Source organism: Micromys minutus (genome assembly GCF_963924665.1).
Source record: "Micromys minutus genome assembly, chromosome: 16".
Taxonomy (NCBI): domain Eukaryota; kingdom Metazoa; phylum Chordata; class Mammalia; order Rodentia; family Muridae; genus Micromys; species Micromys minutus.
The window spans coordinates 31,493,888-31,513,460 of NC_137985.1; the positions used below are offsets into that span (position 1 = coordinate 31,493,888).

Genomic DNA, 19,573 nt, shown 5'->3' on the forward strand with positions numbered 1-19,573 from the left:
CACAAAATCTTGGCAAATTCTGGGTAGCAGTTAGGGAAGACCACTCTTCTACAAGTGTGGACCAGCGGCCAGTATAGCGTGGCAATGAGGACAGGGTTGATTTGACCTCGGCCTCTTCCCAAGTCTGTCTCTGTTTCACTGATCCTTGCTTCGTCCATACATGTCAAAAAGCTAAGGGAAGAAAATAAAATAAGGCTGAGTAAGGATAACAAAACGTGTTGTTATGTTAACTAATGATCTAGATTCAATTCAGGAGGGATGTAAGGGACCCTGAAAAGCCAAGCGGATTTGATTGCCCCACAATCCTAGGTCCCTCCCGCGGGCTGGTCATTAGAGGACGGGGCAGGCGCTGGTGTCTACACCGCAGAATAGTTCTCTGCAGTCTAGACAGTCCCAGCAATTGCAACCGGGACAGCTAGAAGCTATTAAACGGTCTTCCATTTGTTGTTGTCTAAGGGTTTAATGGTTGCAGAGGTGTGATTGACAAGCATTGCTATCCAATCGAAACTGAGAGCTGTTTATCTCGGCCAATAGGAGGGCGTGAAGGAGACTGACGTGCACACCACCCACCACGCTTTGCGTTGCCTGGAGCCACAGCAAACGTCAGCTAGTGAGGAAGAAAGAGCGGCTTTGATTGGTCCACCGTACATTTCTTAAATGAACTCCTACTTGTGATTCGTCCAAAGTAGACGAAAGCCTGGGTGAAGGGGACGGAGAGCGAGGGTGAGTCCCGGTGAGGAACCCGAGAGCCAGGTGAGGATCTGAGGCTGGCCCCAGAGGTCTGGAAGGTGGGGGCGGAGAGGCGCGGACCACCGCGGGTCATCCCGGCTGCCGGTCTAGGATTACTACTCAGATCCCTGTGTTCCCAGCTGCGGTACTGGGAGCAGATGTGTGGGGCAGCCTGCAGACTCAATCGCCGCCTGCCCAGTAAAAGGAGCAGGACGGTGAAGCCCCTCTTTCTACTGTCAGCGCGGTGTCACCTGGTCTTCAGAGGCCGTGACAGTTGATTTTGCCAAAGATGGAGGCTTTAGCCTAATGTTTTAAAACCCAAGTGAACTTGTAGTTTTTAAAGTTAAAAAAAAAAAAAAAAAAAAAAAAAAAAAAAAAAAAAAAGAGCATGGGCACTCGCTCAGTCCTCCAGTCTGTTGGTTTTCTTGAGAGGTCTTGCTAAATATCCCAGGCTGGCCTCAAACTTGTGGTCCTTGAATGATAGAATGACCGGTGTGTTCTACCACACCAGGCCTTTCTAAATACTTTCGAAGGTTTGGAATATGCAATAAAAAATTTGAAAAGAGAACCGAGTGTGGTGGCGCTAATCTCTGTCCCAGCACACTCGAGAGGCACAGGCAGGCAAATCTTTGTGAGTTCGAGGCCAGCCTTGTCTCCCGGGACAGCAAGGGTTGTTACACAGAGAAATCCTGTCTTGAAAAAAAAGAGAAAATCGAAAAAGGTTTCTTTGGAAAATCCTGTCCAGTAACCTACCGTTTTATATTGCTTTCAAGGACTTGGTTCTGAAATTTGGGGAACGGGCATGGATTCACTAGCAGCCTTAAACCACACTGCCTTATCATTAATCTCCATATGCCCCGACAGTAAATTGTCCTCTGAAACAGGTGTTACTTTTCTCCCTTAAGATCCTCAGCTTGTCTTGCTGTGGAGGCCTACCTGTGCCTTTAATCACAACACTCCGGAGGCAGAGGCTGTCAGTTCTCTGAGTCTGAGGCCAGCCTGGTCTAGTTCTAGGACAGCCAAGGGTACACAAAGAAACCCTATCTCAAAAACAAACACCATAGCTTTCATCCAGTGAGCCCTGGGTGCAGGTTTCTTTGTTTTTCCCGCAGAAACTGAGTGAGAGGGGCTGTAGAGCAAGAATGAGGGACTTACATATCAAAAGGGTCTGGAGAAACTTGACAAGGAACCTCAGTCTCATCACAGGGAGCAAAACAAACAACACCTGGCCTTGTCTTGCTCTTGTCCACTGTTACACAAGGTGTTTCAATTTACACAAAGTGGGTTTTTTTTTTTCCTACTCAAGGTTACTTGTTTTCAAATGAATTTACTCTTAAAATTGTGTTGGCTTAAGCATCAGCTCTCAAAAGTATTTGGATGATATTCTGAGTCTTAAGCAAATAGACATTTTTTGTTTTGTTTTAATCAGATCTCACTAATAAATCATTTTGCTATTCCCCAGGCTTGGGGTTGTAGCCCAGATGGCACAGTCACACCTAGCATGCCCAAGGCCCTGAGTTCTGTCCCCAGTGTGTCATAAACGGAGTGGTCCATACACCTGTAATCTCAGGGAAGGTATAGGATGAGCCGAAGGTTACTGAGGCTGGAGAGATGGCTCAGCCCAGGCTTAAGACCACTTATAACTCCAGATTCAGGAATCTAATGCCCTCTTCTGGCCTCCCCAAGTACCTGCACAAACATCACACACACACACACACACACACACACACATCAAGAAAAACAAAATCTTAAAGAACCCCAAGATGGGCTGGAGAGACGGCTCAGCTGTTAAGAGCACTGACTGCTCTTCCAGAAGTCCTGAGTTCAATTCCCAGCAACCACATGGTGGCTCACAATCATCTGTAATGAGATCTGATGCCCTATTCTGGTGTGTCTGAAGACAGCTACAGTGTAGTTATATATATATAATAAATACATCTTTTTTAAAAAAGTAAGTCTCACAAATGTTTAAGAACTAGAGATTATTGAAGTCTATAGTTTGGGGTGTCTGCCATCCAGATTTATAAACATTGGCATTCCGGTTCATAGTTTTTATCTTAAAGAAATGAAGTGTCACAGATTGTTAAGATTCCTTCTCTTTGCTGGTCACATTCTGTTTTCTATCCCCCTCCCAGAGACACTTACCAGGATTGCGGTGTACAATGTATACTCATTTTTCTTGTTATTCTGTGTATTCAGGGTTGGTGCATTTGCATCTGTGTGCATGCAGAAGCTGGAGGGTGGCCTCAGGTGTCAGCCTCAAGAACTCTGGTCTACGTTTGAGCCAGGGTCTCATTGATCTAGAGTTTAGCTAGGGTCAAGTGGCTGGCCAGCCAGCTCCAAGCATCCTCCTGTCTCTCTACCTCTCTATCGTGGGAACTAAAAGCATTTTTCACATATGTTCAGTAATCTAACTCCTCCCACTTCCGGGGGAGCATTTTATTGCCTGAACCATTTCCCCAGCCCAGTACCCTTGCCATTATCCATTTGCTGTATAAATAATATATATACATATATATGTATATATGTGTATGTATATAGATACACACAGAGATGTATATAATTGAAGATAACGTCTTTTAAGTTCAAAATGTAAATCACATACTTCGGATTTCAGTTTACAGTTTACATTTATTTATCATTTCTCCCCTCAAGCTATGGGTTTATTTGTTTGTTTTTTATTACTTAAAAAAGCTCCATATTTATTTTGCTTCCTGAGTTCATGCCTTCAGCAGGGTTCACAAGTTTTCTGCTCCTCAATAGGGAGAGCCACTTGACCCCATCACGGACACACTTAGCACCTGTGGAATCACCACAGGCCCTGCTGCCCTGTTTCTTTGACTTAGACAATCTCATAAGGACTTTACATCTTACAGCAGGGATCCCTTGAAGTCTGCCTGGGCGCACAGTACATGTGGATTTAGGTGTTTTTCCAACCTTCTTGGTATAATGGTGGACCATCCTGTTGCCAGGGGCCTGAGACAGCCTGGTTTTCTTAGAGGCTGTACTGTAGGGAAGCCTATGATGGCATGTCAAACACTGGATGGTGCCGAGTGTCTCTAAACCCTGTCCCTAGAAGAGGATCAAAAAAGGGTAGCTGATTATTTGCTCCTATATTGTGTGTGTGTGTGTGTGTGTGTGTGTGTGTGTGTGTGTGTCTGTGTCTGTGTCTGTGTTTCTTTAAGATGGCCCCTCGCTAGCCCGGATCTAGAGACGCCTTGCCTCTGACCTCCACTACAGACACAGTTCCCCTGGCAGCACAGACGAAGGCCACTGTTGTGGCTTGCAACCTGCTTTTGTCACTCAGCACAGCTTGTGAGCTGTACTCATGTGTCAGTGTATGTAGATCAAGTCCATTCATTGACGTGTTCATGATGAGAATATAATAAATGCATGTGATAGCTATGCAGCGTTTACCCTGCCTCTGCTATTGAAATGACAATGGATGCCCTCAAGTGTGTCTTCTCCTATGAGAGTTTCTAGAACTTCTTTTTCAACTTTCAAGGGAGGTGCATGTCACCAAGGGACATTTGAGGATTTGTGAGGCCGGAGCTGAGAATGTTAGATGGTGTTCAGACAGTCCTCAAATGAAGAATCGCCCTGCACCCTGTGCAACTTTCCAATGCCCTCCTAGATATTCATTTAATAATTATCTGGGCCTGGAACCTAACTTCATTTTTCATGTTAACATAATGTATGTTTTGGCACAGTTCAGTGAAGTGTAATTTTCAGGAATGTAATTCAAGGGAAAATTATACCGATCTGTGGTTTGGAACTTGTTCCTCGGTCTAGAAAAATCCTCTAACTGAAGGCGGTACAGCTCGTGGTATTTGAGTTGCCAGCACAACACACCTGCATGGTCTGCATGTGGAGCTATCGTGCGCTAAGTTTAGGCGAGCATCTGACTACTGTACTTCATTATGTATTCTAGGGTAGTCAGCCTGAGCGCGCATACATTTAAACATATGCTCTTTCATTATGAATTACTTCCACTAAAAATCGACTTCTGCACATGCTACAGAGTAGAGGTCGAGTTTTATTGTTTCCTGGCCAGATAATCATCTGTGTTTCCACCACTGTGAAACCCTTTACACACCGGGCCATGAAGCCAGCCACTTCCTAGGGAGTATGAAGTTCTCACAAATGCTCAGATCTGTGTCTGGGCTTTCAGTTTCCCAAGATTGGTCCATGTGCCTTTTGCCCACTGTCACACTGTTTTAATTACCTTGGTTTCATAACGTGTCTGTGGCAGTTGGTGACAAGAAAAGCACGTTGCTGTTCCTAGTTCTCAGAGTGATGTTGGCTATTCTTGGCTCTTTACTCTCCTGTGTGAATTTAGGACTCATTTTCCCATTCCTTTAAAAAAAAAAAAAGAGAGTATTTTTGGATTTTGGTTAGAATTGCACTGAGTTTTCACGTTAAGAAAAATTGAGATATTTTAATTAAAGCATCTCATTGGAACACATGAGTTACTGAGTTACTTCTCTATACAGCCCACTTTATTCCACTATCCAGACACTTTTCAAAAGGCTTTGCATAAAGTGTCATTATTTTAGCTACAAAAAAACCTTACAGATATGTGTTATACTTGATCATATTTATATATGTGTTCATATGCATGGCCATTTTTGCTATGTAAGTTTGAACTGTGTTCAGATGTTCAGAATACAGTGAAGGTAATACCACCACCGTACCTGTCACCTCACTTTAACAGAGCATCCACATTCTGTCCCCTACAATCCCTAAATGACACAAAATGCCCAGATATCACATTCTGTTGTATGTGACTATGTAGATTCATGTGTTGTAAAGAATCACTACTGTTTTTTTTTTTTTTTCAAAGATTTATTTATTTTATGCATGTGAGTACACTGTAGCTGTCTCAGATACACCAGAAGAGGGCATCAGATCCCATTAGAGATGGTTGTGAGCCACCGTGTGGTTGTTGGGAACTGAACTCAGGACCCCTGGAAGAACAGTCAGTGCTCTTAACTGCTAAGCCATCTCATCAGCTCCAACACACTATTTTTTAAAAAGTGTTTATTTTACTTTTAAAAACGGTAACTCTTTATTTTAGTTTATGAACTGTCCAATGGCCATTGAATTATCTCAGAAAAGGTTTTGTAGTGAAATATAACATACAGAAACAACACAAACCCCCTGGTGTATAGCTAGACACAGATCACCAATGTTACAAAGTCAAGTAACCAACACCCAGATCCAAGGACAGTTTTATCAGCCATGGCCCATCCCATTGCTCAAGGTAAACAGACCCTGACCGTGGCCTGGAGCACTTCGACCTGTTTTCGAACATTATGTAATTGGAGTCTACAGTGAGTGGGCTTTTCACTTGTGAAACTCACCCACGTCGTTGGATGCTGCCATGCGGATGATAAACCATGTGCATTTTTATGCTCTTCATCCCTAGACACTGTCTGCCATCGTCCTTTTGGCCATTCTGGTAGACACACAGAGATTCTTCACTTGGTTTTTATTTGCATTTTCTGGTGGCCAGTGAGGTTAGTACTTTTATATATATTGACCTTTCAGATATCCTCTGTGTGAAGTCGGTTCTCGTTTTTTTTTCTCTGATCTGTTATTCTGAAATAATAGTAAAATCCATTAACTTGGGCGTGCCCTGTATTGTAGCGCCCTGGTCTGTTTGACGGAACATTTAGAGGTTTTGTGGTTAGCGTGTCCTCCAGGTTAGAGCTCTTGACTGAATTATTTCTCTCAGACCTGTTCTTGTTGATAACTTTCACATCTTTACGTATGCCCTTTTGGTTCCAAGTGCTGCCCCACTAACTTTTGTTTTGTTTCATCTTTTTGTGGCACAAGATGACCTTTCCCGTCCTAGCCATTTGCAGTGTGTGGCTGAGTTGCGCTCAGCGTGTTTTCGTGGCAGATCTTCAGGATGCTCATCCTGCAGGACTAGAGCTCTGTGTCTCGGGAGTCTGCCTCCTTTCCCTGCCATTGCTTTCCTCCGTCTGCCTCATGTATCCTTTCCAAAGTCAGAGTTCTCACCCTCTCACTAGCCGTTTCTGTCACCTTTGTCAAGAGCCACTTTAAATTTTTTTAAAAATCTCGAATGAGAACCTTTCAACGGTCAACTCTGGGCTGCTTACATTTACTGTGATCATTGCTGCATCATGTAAAATTCACACTCTGTGTGGCCCAGAGGATTGCACCCACAGCCTCATTTGTGGTCGGCAACTGCTCTGCCATTGATCCCAACTTTCTGGCCTATTTCATATTTATTTTTCTTTATAAATTGTGTGTGTAGGTTGGGTGTCTGTTTAAGTAGGTGTGCGTATGTGTTCAAGTGTTCCTGTGTGTGCAGTAGTTCTTGTTACTAATATGTGTTTGGTAGAGGCCAGAGGTTCATGCCAGGTGCCTTCTTTGGTTGCTTCTCCATTGGAGCTTGGGATCTGTTGCTTGAACAGTAGGCACTTTACCAACTTATGTACCTCCCTAGTCCCCCCGATTTATTCTTGAAGGAACCTTGCATGTTTGCCGAGTCGTTCCCCAATAGCGACGTGACTTTAGCCTCTTGGGGATCCTGTAGGTTTCTCACTTTTCTTGTAGTTTCTATTAGAAATCCCAGGCTGCCAAATAGTGGGACCCTAACTCTGGGCTTGCAGATAGTGTAGGGTTAGGATTTAGATTTCTTTCCACTTGGTTGTTTTTTTTGTTTTGTTTTGTTTTCCACAGCCTGAGCCACTTGGCCAGCTTTTTTCAACTAAGTCCTTAGCTGATTTTTCAGGATCTATTCAAACACAGCTTGGTCCTTTGAAGGCTCTGCATTATGAGCTATCCCTGTTCTAGTTCCCTGCGGCCATGGGCCGAGGCACCACTGGAGAACCTTGTTAGTCCTCCATCTCCAGTCTGAACCACTGCAAACTTTGAGCCTAGACCCTGCTTACCCATCAGGCTTTGGGGGTACATTAAACTCAGAACACTTTCAAAATTACCTTTTTACGTCCATAGTTTTAAAAATTCCATTTTGTTAGCCACTTCCGCTGTTCTGTGAGGCACTTCCGCTCTTAGCCGGGTGCAGGGCATTAAGCTGCAGTTCTCATCTTCCTCCCCATCCCCACCCCAGTCAGCCCGGTGCAACTCGTTAACCAGCAGTTATCTGTCTACACCCTGCCTCTGGCTTCATCTCCCCCTCACTTGAATTCTGCGGACTGGTCGGCATGGTTTCATTTATCCACCAGCAAGTATTTGTTTTACATAATCTTTATGCCGAGAACTGGGGAGAGCAGGGCGGGCTACAGCTTCTGTCCTCAGGTGTTTGTTATCTTAATAGAAGATAGAAAATGAACTTGTGAACAAAGAGATAGAAGAGCTACCCATGGAGGCTGAGGCTGTAGACCAGTAGTGGAGCATCTGCCCGGGCGAAGACCGCTCTGAAAGAAATAGAAAGACTAACTCTTGTGGAGAGTTCTGTTAGATGGCAACTCAGGGAAGGGCTGTCTGAGGATGACCTTCCTCTGATGGAGACACATTATAAACTATGAGAGGAGGCCAGTCCATCCACACAAATAACCAAATGGCTGGTGCCTGCCTTGTTGGGGGCTGACGGCGAATCCTACCTCTGAAAACATCAAGAACAGAGATCTGAGGACAGGGAAGTACTCGGCCTGCTGCAGTCACTACCGGATGTCCACGGGGCTCTAATGAGGGCAGAGTGCTCTGCAGGAGTGACCGAGGCAAGTGGGAACTCCCTCTGTTCTACTCCTCCCCAAGTGTGCAAGCGCTGGCACCCCCTTAACCTCCCTGTCTCAGCTCCCAGTGTGCTTTGCTTGTGCTACAAATAGGAATGCAGTACAGGTAGGTGTTTGCTTCACATTTGCAGTAGCCCTTCAGCTTTTGCCGGGATTTGCATCTTATCTACCTCTACCGTTGTCATCCCTAAGTAGGAGCTTTCGGTGGTAGGCAGAGCACCATGTTGATCGAATAATCGCTGTTTCCTCCCCTTCCCTCCCCCCCCCCCCACCCAGTTCATACTTAGAGTCTCTTTCCCAACAGGCTTACAGTGGTTGCCTCTCCATTTCCACTGTGTTTAAATCATCAGGAAAAGAGGCCCAGAAGATGTTTTCCTAAGATCTGTCTCTGACACTAAGAAGGAAACTCAGGATCGTGCTCTAGAATGGGGTTGTCTCCTTAGTGGCGTGAATGGTGCCCCGCCCCCAAGATATCCTAACTTTTAGCATCTGTAAGTGATTTATTTGGCAAAGGGATCTTAAGTCTGGTGATAGTGGGCAGACAGAAGACAGAGAAGGGGAATGTCGCGTGGAGATGACAGTTACTGGAGGCACAAGCCAGGGAATGCCTGGAGTCACCAGGAACTGGAGGACCTGGGGAAGCATCCTCCCTTAGATCCTGTAGGAGGTATGGGGGGGGGGGGCCTGACACCTCTAATTTAGAACTGAAAGAAGGAATTCCTGTTGTGAGCATAACTAGGAAACCAACACTAACTTGCCTCTTGTACAGCTCAGTTGTAACAACTTTCTGGTTGCCCTGGCTAAACAGGCCAGGTTTGCAAAGCGCTTAGCATATCATAAGTACCCAAAGAGGGGGTGTCTGTTCTTCTAGGGACTGGGTGTCTTTCTTCCTTCTGTGAATGAGACCTTGACAACAGAGTGGAAATCTCTGTCTTGTGATTGCTTTGCTGAGTCCAAGTTTAACTGAAGCCTTGGCTTTTCGGTGGCCTTTGGAGAAGACTTGCTTAAGGTTTGTGAAGGAAAAAGAGCTCAGATTTCTAAAGTGGGCTCCAGAAGACAAAGTGGAGTTAAAGAGGCCGAATTTGAAGTGACAGTAGACAGAGTAGAAAGCAGCCTCAATTCAACCTCCCCACCCCCACCCCACCCCGGCCAGTCCCCACCCCTAGTCACACATAAAAAAAGATCTGGGTTCTGCATTCCTGGTTTTCATTAAGGGACTCTGGGGCTGGACATTCCTGAAAATTAAAGAGCCACCATGAGTGAGCCTCCTAACATACTGGTCATCAAGATTCCTCACACTGAGTTCCGGCTTTCTGTGTGGTCTGATCAGTGGGTGCACATGAGAGGGAGGGGGGGCAACTAGAGGCTAATACTGCTTGCTCTCTGTCCCCTAGGATGGCTGGCATGGTGCTGGGAGTGGGTGCTGGCGTGTTCCTCCTCGCTCTGATCTGGGTGTTGGTGCTGCTGCTGTGTGTGCTGTTATCCAGAGCCTCTGGGATAGCTAGGTAAGGTATCATTTCCAGCCGGAGACCTAGCTAAAAGCAATTAGAGGTAAAAATCGCTGACGCTCATTAAACATTTAGAATTCAGAAGATCATTTTAGTAATTACTGACAGTTTGAACGAGTTGCATTTTAACCTCTTATCATAAGCACTAACTGTGTTATTCAGGCTCCGAGGCAGGGGTGGGAAGGCAACAGAAGTGTTCTTCAGTTCTCACTGTGGAAGAGATGCGTGGTGGGAGGGAGACCCGAGATGCTGAGAAAATCTGCTTTGGCTGCTATTGAGTTCCTTGGGAGTTGTAGGTAGAAGTTTTGTCTAATTGTTCAGATTTATGGCACATGCTTGGTCCAATGCTTCAGGCTTTACCCTGGGCCCACAGACACTGAAGTTTATGGTGAGTTGGCCTGGCCCTCAGTATCCAGCCATAACCTAGTCCTGGAGACACTTGAGATACACTCTCTGTCAGGGTCATGGCAGTAATAAACGAAGGGCTACAGTATTTGCCAAAGTATTCTGGTCTGAAAGAACAAGGGTGTGTGGGGATAGGAGGCATGTGTATGTCTGCACATAAATGGACACTTTGGGCAGGAAACTGAATTCCCATTGGTAGGAATTGGGAGTTACCAGGAATCAATAGGAATAGACCTTTGTGTACCTGCAGGAAGCAAGGCTTTGGGGTGGAGGACTTTGTGGACCTTCAGGGACTGTGACCCCGGGGACAGGCCAGCATAGACCTACCAGTTACCCTATACTGTTTGCAGTGCTTCTGATACTCTGGTCTCTTTGCCCCCAGGTTCTCCATCGTCTTTGTCTTCCTCGGTGCTCTGATCATTACTACAGTTCTATTGCTTTTCCCTCGAGCCAGTGAATTCCCAGCCCCCGAGGGCGAAATGAAGGTAAAGCTATTGGGTTTCATTTTGACTCTAATCTCGGCCCCTCCTTCCAGGCTCCAAGGGTGCGCTGCAAGGCTCCTGTCCCTTTACCCTGCAGAAGGGTCTAATGAATTCTACCTGCAGCATCACTAGAGAGTGATTTGAATGACAGTGTGAAAAGCCACTCCTTACTTGGCAGGAAGAGAAGAGTTAGAAACTAGGAACTGACTAGTATAGTCTGCAAGTGTGGTGCTCCCCATTCCTGGTAGCATAGGTTGTAAGTGGTGCTCCCCATTCCTGGTAGCATAGGCTGTAAGTGGTGCTCCCCATATCTGGTAGCATAGGCTGTAAGTGGTGCTTCCCATTCCTGGTAGCATAGGCTGTAAGTGTGGTGCTCCCCATTCCTGGTAGCATAGGCTGTAAGTGTGGTGCTCCCCATTCCTGGTAGCATAGGCTGTAAGTGTGGTGCTCCCCATTCCTGGTAGCATAGGCTGTAAGTGATGCTCCCCATTCCTGGTAGCATAGGCTGTAAGTGTGGTGCTCCCCATTCCTGGTAGCATAGGCTGTAAGTGTGGTGCTCCCTATTCCTGGTAGCATAGGCTGTAAGTGGTACTCCCCATTCCTGGTAGCATAGGCTGTAAGTGGTACTCCCCATTCCTGGTAGCATAGGCTGTAAGTGGTACTCCCCATTCCTGGTAGCATAGGTTCAGAGTCTCAGATCCTGGTCAAGATGGGTGTAGTGCTCTCAGGATGCTGAGTGACATGATTTTTCATCCTGAAGTTGACTTTTTTCACTGTTGTGTTAATAGAATCATCTCCATCAAGAACTATGGGTAAGAGGAACCTTTCCACAGGGAGCAGAAGGTGACGTTACAGATGCATTCTATACCAGTGGTTGTCATCTTCATCCCTTAGACCACGTCTGCCAGCCTCCACTTGTGTAAATAGATTTGTATCACCTCTGCCATTGCCCATCTCTGCAGACCTCACCTGTTCTGGTTCATTCCTGACTTGGTTCTACCATGTTTGCTGGTCTTAGACCCATAGGCTCTTGCTAAGGGTATTGAGCTCTCTGTTCCATTACCTCTTCTTGTGGCATTCTGATTTGCTCCCAATAGCTATTTTAATTTTGAAGTAGAAGCCATGCTAATAGCTAACATTCTTAAAGGATTACTGTTTTCGGAGACCTGTGATACATACCTGGTTTACATCGTCTCCTTGAAACCATACAGCAACCCTAAGTTAGGTACTGTTGTTTTCTGGGTAAGAGGGTCATGTGAGCTTCCCAAATTCACACTGTCTAGGAAAAAGCAGAGCAAGGATTTAAGCTGAGCTCTGTCCTCAGAATGAAGATTGGAAACTTGCTGGACAGTGGTGTATGCCGTTAATCCTAGTCCTTGGGAGGCAGAGGCAGGTGGATCTCTGAGTTTGAGGGCAGCTTGGTCTACAGAGTGAGTTCCACGACAGCCAGGGCTACACAGAGAAACCCTGTCTCAAAAAACCACACTCCCTCAACCCCCCCCCCCAATCTTCACACTTATCGAAGCTCAATAGAATATTAAAGACCAGATCTGATGGATTGTCAATTTGATATCGTCCACAAACTTACACAAGTTTTGAAGTAAAATGATCACACACTTCCAGATCCACCTAAGACGAATGACAGGGAGAGGAAGAAATTAACTCTGGGAACTGTAAGGGAAACTATGCTAACCACACAGATCCCAGGAGTTATTCCCCTGGGTGCCAGGCTCTTCTCCGCAATGGCCTACCCCAGTTTGTTTTAAGAGAAAAGAGTGATGCAGGCTGCCATATTTGTAATTACTGCAGATGTGGCTACTGGAAAAGGCACAGAGCAAGCACCCTTTCCAAATCAATCCCTCTCTCCTGTCATCTGAGTTTCAGACTCAGGAGACAACTGGGATTTAGCAAAATATGCTTGTCAGCATGGCCAGCAGACTCGGGGTTTCCGTTTTTAGGTTCTGAGGGCTGGCCCCTGCAGCAGCCTGGTTCAATACTGTATCAATAATACATGGCCTGGGCCTTCTGCACCCAAGGCCTGCTAATTGGCTAATTAAAAAAGTGAAACAGTCGAGCGAGCAAACATGTAGCCCGCGAGAGACTTGTTCAGTACCAGAGCCAAGGTCAAAGTTATGTTAAAGCTGTTTTATCAAACTGACCTTGGCTGTAAGTTGACTGTTGGGGTAGTCTCTGGAGCAGCTGGGGTGGCCGCAGCCGCCTTCTTGACGTCTTTGGATCTCACTCACACCCCTGCTTAGCTTGCTCAGGTACTTTGTGCGTCAACACTGTATTAGCTTTCTGTTGCTGCTGTAACAAATTCCTGCCAGCATCATGGTTCCCACCATAAATTTGTTATCGGCAGTTTTGTGGGTTAGCAGCCCACCACTAATCTCCCTGAGTTAAAACCAAGGGTGGGCAGGGCTGTGCATCTTCCCAGCGGTTCTGGAAGCATGCCCGCTTGCTGACTTCTTCCAGCCATAAAGGCTGCCCCTGGTGCCCGGCTCATGGCTTCCATCTACGGCTATCTGCAGAGCCAGCGGTGTATTGCCTCTCCAACTGTATGCCTCTCAGGTCTCTTTTCCCAAACGTATTTTCTGCTTCCTCTTTCATTCTGTTTCTTGAGACAGGGTCTTACTATGTAGCTGTGGCTAAAATGCAGTGGAGATCTGCCCACCTCTGCTTCCAGCATGACTTTAGCTTTTATAGACTCTTATAACATTGGGCCTCTCCGGGTTGGATAATTCATTATTGTCAGGAATTTGGGAATCTCTCCAGGAAATGGGTTCTCATGGTTTCTGTGAAGTATGTTAGGTACTCATTTGGTTTATGATACCTGCTTTCCCTGCCCATTTAAGCGTCTCTACTTAGTTTTGGGGAGAATAGAGCTCTGTTCCATACAAGTAGACGGCAGACATCTGGGCAGAGCCAATACCAGATACAGGTTTTTGTAAACAGAGACCAGTAGAATTAGGGCTTCACTTATGACTGGTTACTAGGCAACCAACTGTATGATGGGGGCAAGTTACATACCCTTTTAGTTCTTTAATATCTTAGATAAGTGGCCACTTTCCCTCATTCCCTTGCAATTAGGGTTCAGAACTCTTCTGATGAAAGCGTCAGAGTCATCTCATTCTGAAAGCTGCGCTTTCTCCTAAATTGAGCCATTTGTGTCCTGCACCTTATTATTAGTTGTTGCTGTTGCTCTTCCTCCTCCTCCTCCCCTCCTCCTCCTCCTCCTCCCCCCCTCTTCTTCCTCCCCCTCCCCTCCTCCTCCTCTTCTACCCCTCCTCTTCCACCCCTCCTCCTCCTCCCCTCCTCCTCCCCCTCCTCCTCCCCCTCCCCTCCTCCTCCTCTTCTACCCCTCCTCTTCCACCCCTCCTCCTCCTCTCCTCCTCCTCCCCCTCCTCCTCCCCCTCCCCTCCTCCTCCTCTTCTACCCCTCCTCTTCCACCCCTCCTCCTCCTCCTCCCCTCCTCTTCCACCCCTCCTCTTCCACCCCTCCTCCTCCTCCTCCCCTCCTCTTCCACCCCTCCTCCTCCTCCCCCTCCCCTCCTCCTCTTCTACCCCTCCTCTTCCACCTGTCCTCCTCCTCCCCCTCCCCTCCTCCTCCTCTTCTACCCCTCCTCTTCCACCTGTCCTCCTCCTCCCCCTCCCCTCCTCCTCCTCTTCCACCCCTCCTCCTCCACCCCTCCTCCTCCTCCTCCTCTTCCACCCCTCCTCTTCCACCCCTCCTCCTCCTTCCCCTCCCCTCCTCCTCCTCTTCCACTCCTCCTCTTCCACCCCTCCTCCTCCACTCCTCCTCCTCCTCCCCCCTCCTCTTCCACCCCTCCTCCTCCTCCACCCCTCCTACTCCTCCTCCTCCCCTCCTCCACCCCTCCTACTCCTCCTCCTCCACCCCTTCTCCTCCTCCTCCACCCCTTCTCCTCCTCTTTTTCTGTGAAAAACTTGTATCTTCTACTCAGGAGGCTGAAAGTTTTCTTATCCAATGCAGAGGGAACCCAGGACCGGCTACCTAAAATTACAAAGAAACACAGGGCACAGCCATCAGATCTCAGGTTCACACAGGCGGGGTGCCAGCATGACAAAGATTCTGTTTTGATATTTTCTCTCTCCAGATTGTGGACGCCTTTTTCATCGGCCGCTATGTCCTGCTGGCTTTCCTCAGCGCTGTCTTTTTTGGAGGCCTCTTCCTGCTTCTTACCCATCATGTGCTGGAGCCAGTCTATGCCAAACCGCTGAGGTCCTGTTGAACACGGTAACAGAGACACGGGACGTGTTGACGTCACGAAGAAGCATGAAAGCAATCTCTGGAGCCCTGACCACCTTCATGTCTGCAGACTAGAGAAATGACCATTTGTTGCTAAGGCAACCCTCTTGAGCCCTGGGCTCCAGAAACTCAGTAGCAAAGCAGAGTCCATGGATGTACATTGTCACCATAAAGTCAGGTCGTCTCCGAACCCATACTCAGGATTTCTGACTGTATTGAATGAACAACAGGAGTTAACAGTGACCTGCTTTGGGAAAATGTTCAGTCAAGCTGTGAGTAGTAGATATGGGGAAAAGGAGTTTTGGGATCTGTTGCTCAACAGAAGAAGCTGATCTTATTTTTTTTCAACTTAAAGGCTTTATTTGACACAAAATACAATATGGCTGTGGGAACACCAAAATCCAAAGCAAAGGAAAGAAAAAGAACCATGGTTCTACCTACTTTATAATTAACAGGAAGTCACTAAACGAGTAACAAATGGGTAAGCTTTATGGGAGAGTCTTTCCTAATGCCCATACTTTTGGAATTCCCACTCTCTGTTGTCCAGCGAACACACCTGCCTCGTTTTGAGCCATCGAGAGATGCAGTGGAAATGCAAAGCATGGTTGCAGATTCCCCATGCAACCGTACACTCTTCGGAAGGAGCTGATGCCTGCCGGCCTGACATTCGCTAAGAAGATCCATAATGTGGTTCCTGCAGATGGCACAGTTATCAACCACAGTATCCCAGGCCCAGAGGGCTACTGCATTCCACTTTCTAACTTCAAAACGCTTCTTGCCCGCGCCGCTCTTGGTGCCGCTGGGGGTATGCACATCCATCGCTGCCGCTGTTTTGGAACCAGTCTCGAAGATGGTCATTTTTTAATAGTGTATAAATTAAAAGTTCTCAGTTGAGTACTTGGAAGTGCTCTAATGAGATGGTATGGAAGATGGATTAGGTAGCAGTTGTTGAACATTTCTATGTGCAGTTCCACAGAGCTCTGTAAAGACAGTGTGGGGCACTTGCCTGAGTTCTAATAAAGCAATAAACAACTACCAAAGGGCTTGCTCTTCAGACTCCTGGCTACAGCTTTTGTATGTTTACATTTGAAGTTTGCTTAGAGATTAGAAGGGAATATGGAAATGTTAGATGTCTTCCTGCCATATATTTTGGGTCTTTTTCTCCCAAATTTGGTGGCCTCTGAATGCCTTATTTAAGTATTTAGTATTGTGTGCGTATCCACGTTGGGCTTTGACCTTTTCTTTTTTCTTTTCCCCCCTTTTTTCCTTTAGCAGTACTGAAGATTGAACCCAGAGCCACATACAAGCACGCTACCATCCTATCCCTCTACTTGACATTTTGTCTTGAAGAAATTTTGCACTGTTCCCCAGGCTAGCATTGAACTTCCTCTCTGTAGCCCAGACAGGCTTTGAGCTTGCTATCCTGCCTTAGTTTCCCAATTAGCTGGGATTTTAGGCCTCAATCATCAGGCCTGGGTCTTTTTATCTTCTTGGTCCATTGGTTAGTTAGTTGATTCCAAGGTCTCACTAGGGACCTAGAGCTGGCTTGATCTCTGGCTTCTTCTGCCTCAGCCTTCTTGGGTACTAGGATTACAGATGTGCCCTCTCACCCCCACCCCAACATGCCTGTCTCTGTGTTTTCATCTTGGAAATTCTTGCTCCAAAATTATTAAGGAATGCATATTCTCAGCATTATAGTATAACTTCACATTTGTCTAGCTTCCAAGATCAATAAAATTTGTCACTAAATGAAGTGGAGGGTCCAGTTTGGTTCTGCTTTGGACGTGCCACCCTGCCTCTCCAGAGCAATGTGAAGAAAAGTCGTCTAGTCTGAGAGCCAGGAGGACAAGCAGGAAAGGTACCAGTGCTAGCTAGATGCCTGGGCTGTAGCGATTCCTTAGAGACTTAAGTTTTATAACAATTTCTTATTATTGCTCTTATTTTTAAGTAGAAAAATCCTGAAGTTTAAGGTGATGAACTCTCTCAGGCTTCACATAACAGCCAGTTGGCAAACCCAGATGTGGCAGAAACTAGTCTCTCTCACAGTAGATGAAAACCTCTATACCAGTGGATTCTCAACCCTTCTGTTGCTGCAGCCCTTTAACCCAGTTCTTCGTGTTGTGGTAAACCCCAACCATAAAACTGGTTTCATTGCTACTTCATAACTGTAATTTTGCTAGCTATGAATCATAATGTAAATGTCTGATATACAGGATATCTGACATCCTACCCCCATGAAAGGATCATTTGACCTCCCAAAGGGGTCATAACACACAGGTTGAAAGCTGTTGCTCTACGATTTGTGACCCCCTTGGTTGAGAACTTGAGAGAGGTTAGGGCCACTTCTTTTTCCCACGTCTCCTTGGTGCCATTGTTGGCATATAGGAAAACCTAATTCTCCCTTGTCATGGGAGCTCAGCCCAATGACAAGAGGCTGAAACCAGTGACTATTGGGAGCCAAGGCTGGCAAGGAGCAGATACAGTTGCCCTCCACTTGAACTGACTTCTTTATCTGCTTAACTTGAGGGAAACTTTGCAGATGAGTTTTTATTCAGAAACCTTCAAAGGAAATTGTGTCTCAGTCTGACGTAGGACTCATGGGGAAGAAATAGTGAAATGTTGTTCTTAAGAATGGAAGGGAGAGAACAGGTGGAGACTGTGAGGGAGGTGGGCAGTCTGGAGCTCAGGTTTATCCTCAGTGCACCAAAGCTTCCAGGTACCCTCCAGCCTTCCTCTAGGGCGCCTTAGCCAGTCCAAGTGGAGCACCAACCCTGATAGGCAGACTGCCCAGTGCTTTCTCCCAAAAACCCTCCCAGCAAAGCAACTCTGGAAAGGCTCATAGAGGTTCTTGACCACAAATCTTTATCATTCCTTTGTAAAGATGTCCAACTAGAGGCTAAAAGATACCAGAAGTGTTAGGGAAGTGGGGGTGCTGATCCCTGGTCTAGTTCATAAATGATTTAGGGTTACCTAAACCAGAGGGATGAAGACAAAGCTTCAGAGGGAGGAATGCTACAATAGAAATAAAGGCCCATTGAAGGTAAGCTGGTCAAGAGACTGGAATTGCTGACCAAGTAGGGACCTACCATCCTAGTTGGGGCAGGTCAACCAGCTGGCCAGGGGATCACAGGATAGCAGGTTCACTTTAGCTATAGTAAAGAATATGTGGAAAAAATATCCTTTTAGTGAGATATTACTTAGGTAGGTCTGCTTACCTCTCTAAATACTCAGAAAGAGGCAACTTTTTTTTCTCTTTCAGATGTTGGCCAGACCCTAAGTATGCTTTTTTTTGATAGTCTGGGTTTCCTTACTCTTTCTCTAAAGCCACTGGCCTCACCACCATGTGGCGCCAGCTACCAGTGCTGGATGAATGCTGGTGACACAAAGCTTTTTCCCTTCCGAATGTTCCTTCTCCAGGCAACTCCTGAGATCAGCAGCTTGCCTGGCCTGGAGGTTTTCTCTTAAATCCTAAAAAAAAAAAAAAAAAAAATTGTCCTTGATCTTAAAAATAATAACCCACAAAAGCAGTGCTAAAGAGATGGATGGCTTAGTGGTTAAGAGCACTGGCTGCTTCTCCAGGGGTCCTGAGTTCAATTCCCAGCAACCACATGGTGGCTCACAACCATCTGTAATGGGATCCAATGTTTTCTTCTGGTGTGCATGGAGACCAAGTATTCATATATATATATATGGAATATATATATATACCATATCAAGTATTTCATTTTGCCTTCTACATTTCTTACCTGTTATAAGTAATATGGTGAACGGAAATGATTTTTCTCCTTTCATACTCAAGGTAATCATGTCCAGCTGTAAAAGACCAATAATAAAAGTCCAGATGCGGAAGGCTAGACAGATGAACCGGTGGAATTCAGAGATGTCAACATGAGGCATCATTCCTTACGTTCAGGGCCTGCGTGGAGCCAGGGATAGCTTAGGTTATCCCTCACACACACACCCAGATTATCTCAGGGTCCATTAGCCATTCTCTCAACAGGGCAGGCTGTACTGTTCACTGCCCAGGAAGACTGGGGATCCCTCGAGATCTGTGTGAGAGGATGAGTCCTTGGACAGCACTGCAGGACAGTGTCCTGACAGCAGGGCCCTCTCAGCTCCATTACAGTAAAATACTTGTCCAGTCAGTTAAGCGATACCGTGTAGTATTTTAGAAATGTCTCAAACCAGCCAAGCATACTGGGTAATATTTTGATAAGCAACTTAAACATCTCTCTCACTGGTAAATGGGAAGAAAAACTGGCTTCCTTTCTGACCCAGGGTTTCAGTTGACTCATGTACAAGTGCACCAGAGGTGTTGTGTTAGTGCACAGGCACTAGGAGCATAGTGCTTCCTCCATGCAAACAACGCATCCTGCCCCTCAGCGCCGACGAGTGCCCAGTGGATGTGTGACAGAGTGAGGCAATGGAGGACCAGGGTGAGGCCCTGGGTATTCTA

General features: G+C 46.3%; 1 protein-coding gene and 1 pseudogene across 2 annotated transcripts; one reads left to right on the top strand and one right to left on the bottom strand.

The window, feature by feature from the left end:
• Positions 1–707: 707 nt before the first annotated feature.
• TMEM218 (transmembrane protein 218) lies at positions 708–15,139 on the top strand. The gene is made up of 4 exons (XM_080930534.1): positions 708–753; positions 9,851–9,961; positions 10,752–10,854; positions 14,966–15,139. The coding sequence occupies exons 2-4, from the start codon at positions 9,852–9,854 to the stop codon at positions 15,098–15,100; spliced, it is 348 nt and encodes a 115-aa protein (XP_080786660.1). The 5' UTR covers positions 708–753; position 9,851; the 3' UTR covers positions 15,101–15,139.
• Positions 15,140–15,621: 482 nt separating this feature from the next.
• LOC308431163 (E3 ubiquitin-protein ligase RBX1-like) lies at positions 15,622–16,079 on the bottom strand (annotated as a pseudogene). The gene has a single exon. The product of its transcript is annotated as an E3 ubiquitin-protein ligase RBX1-like (transcript).
• Between the last annotated feature and the right edge of the window lie 3,494 nt (positions 16,080–19,573).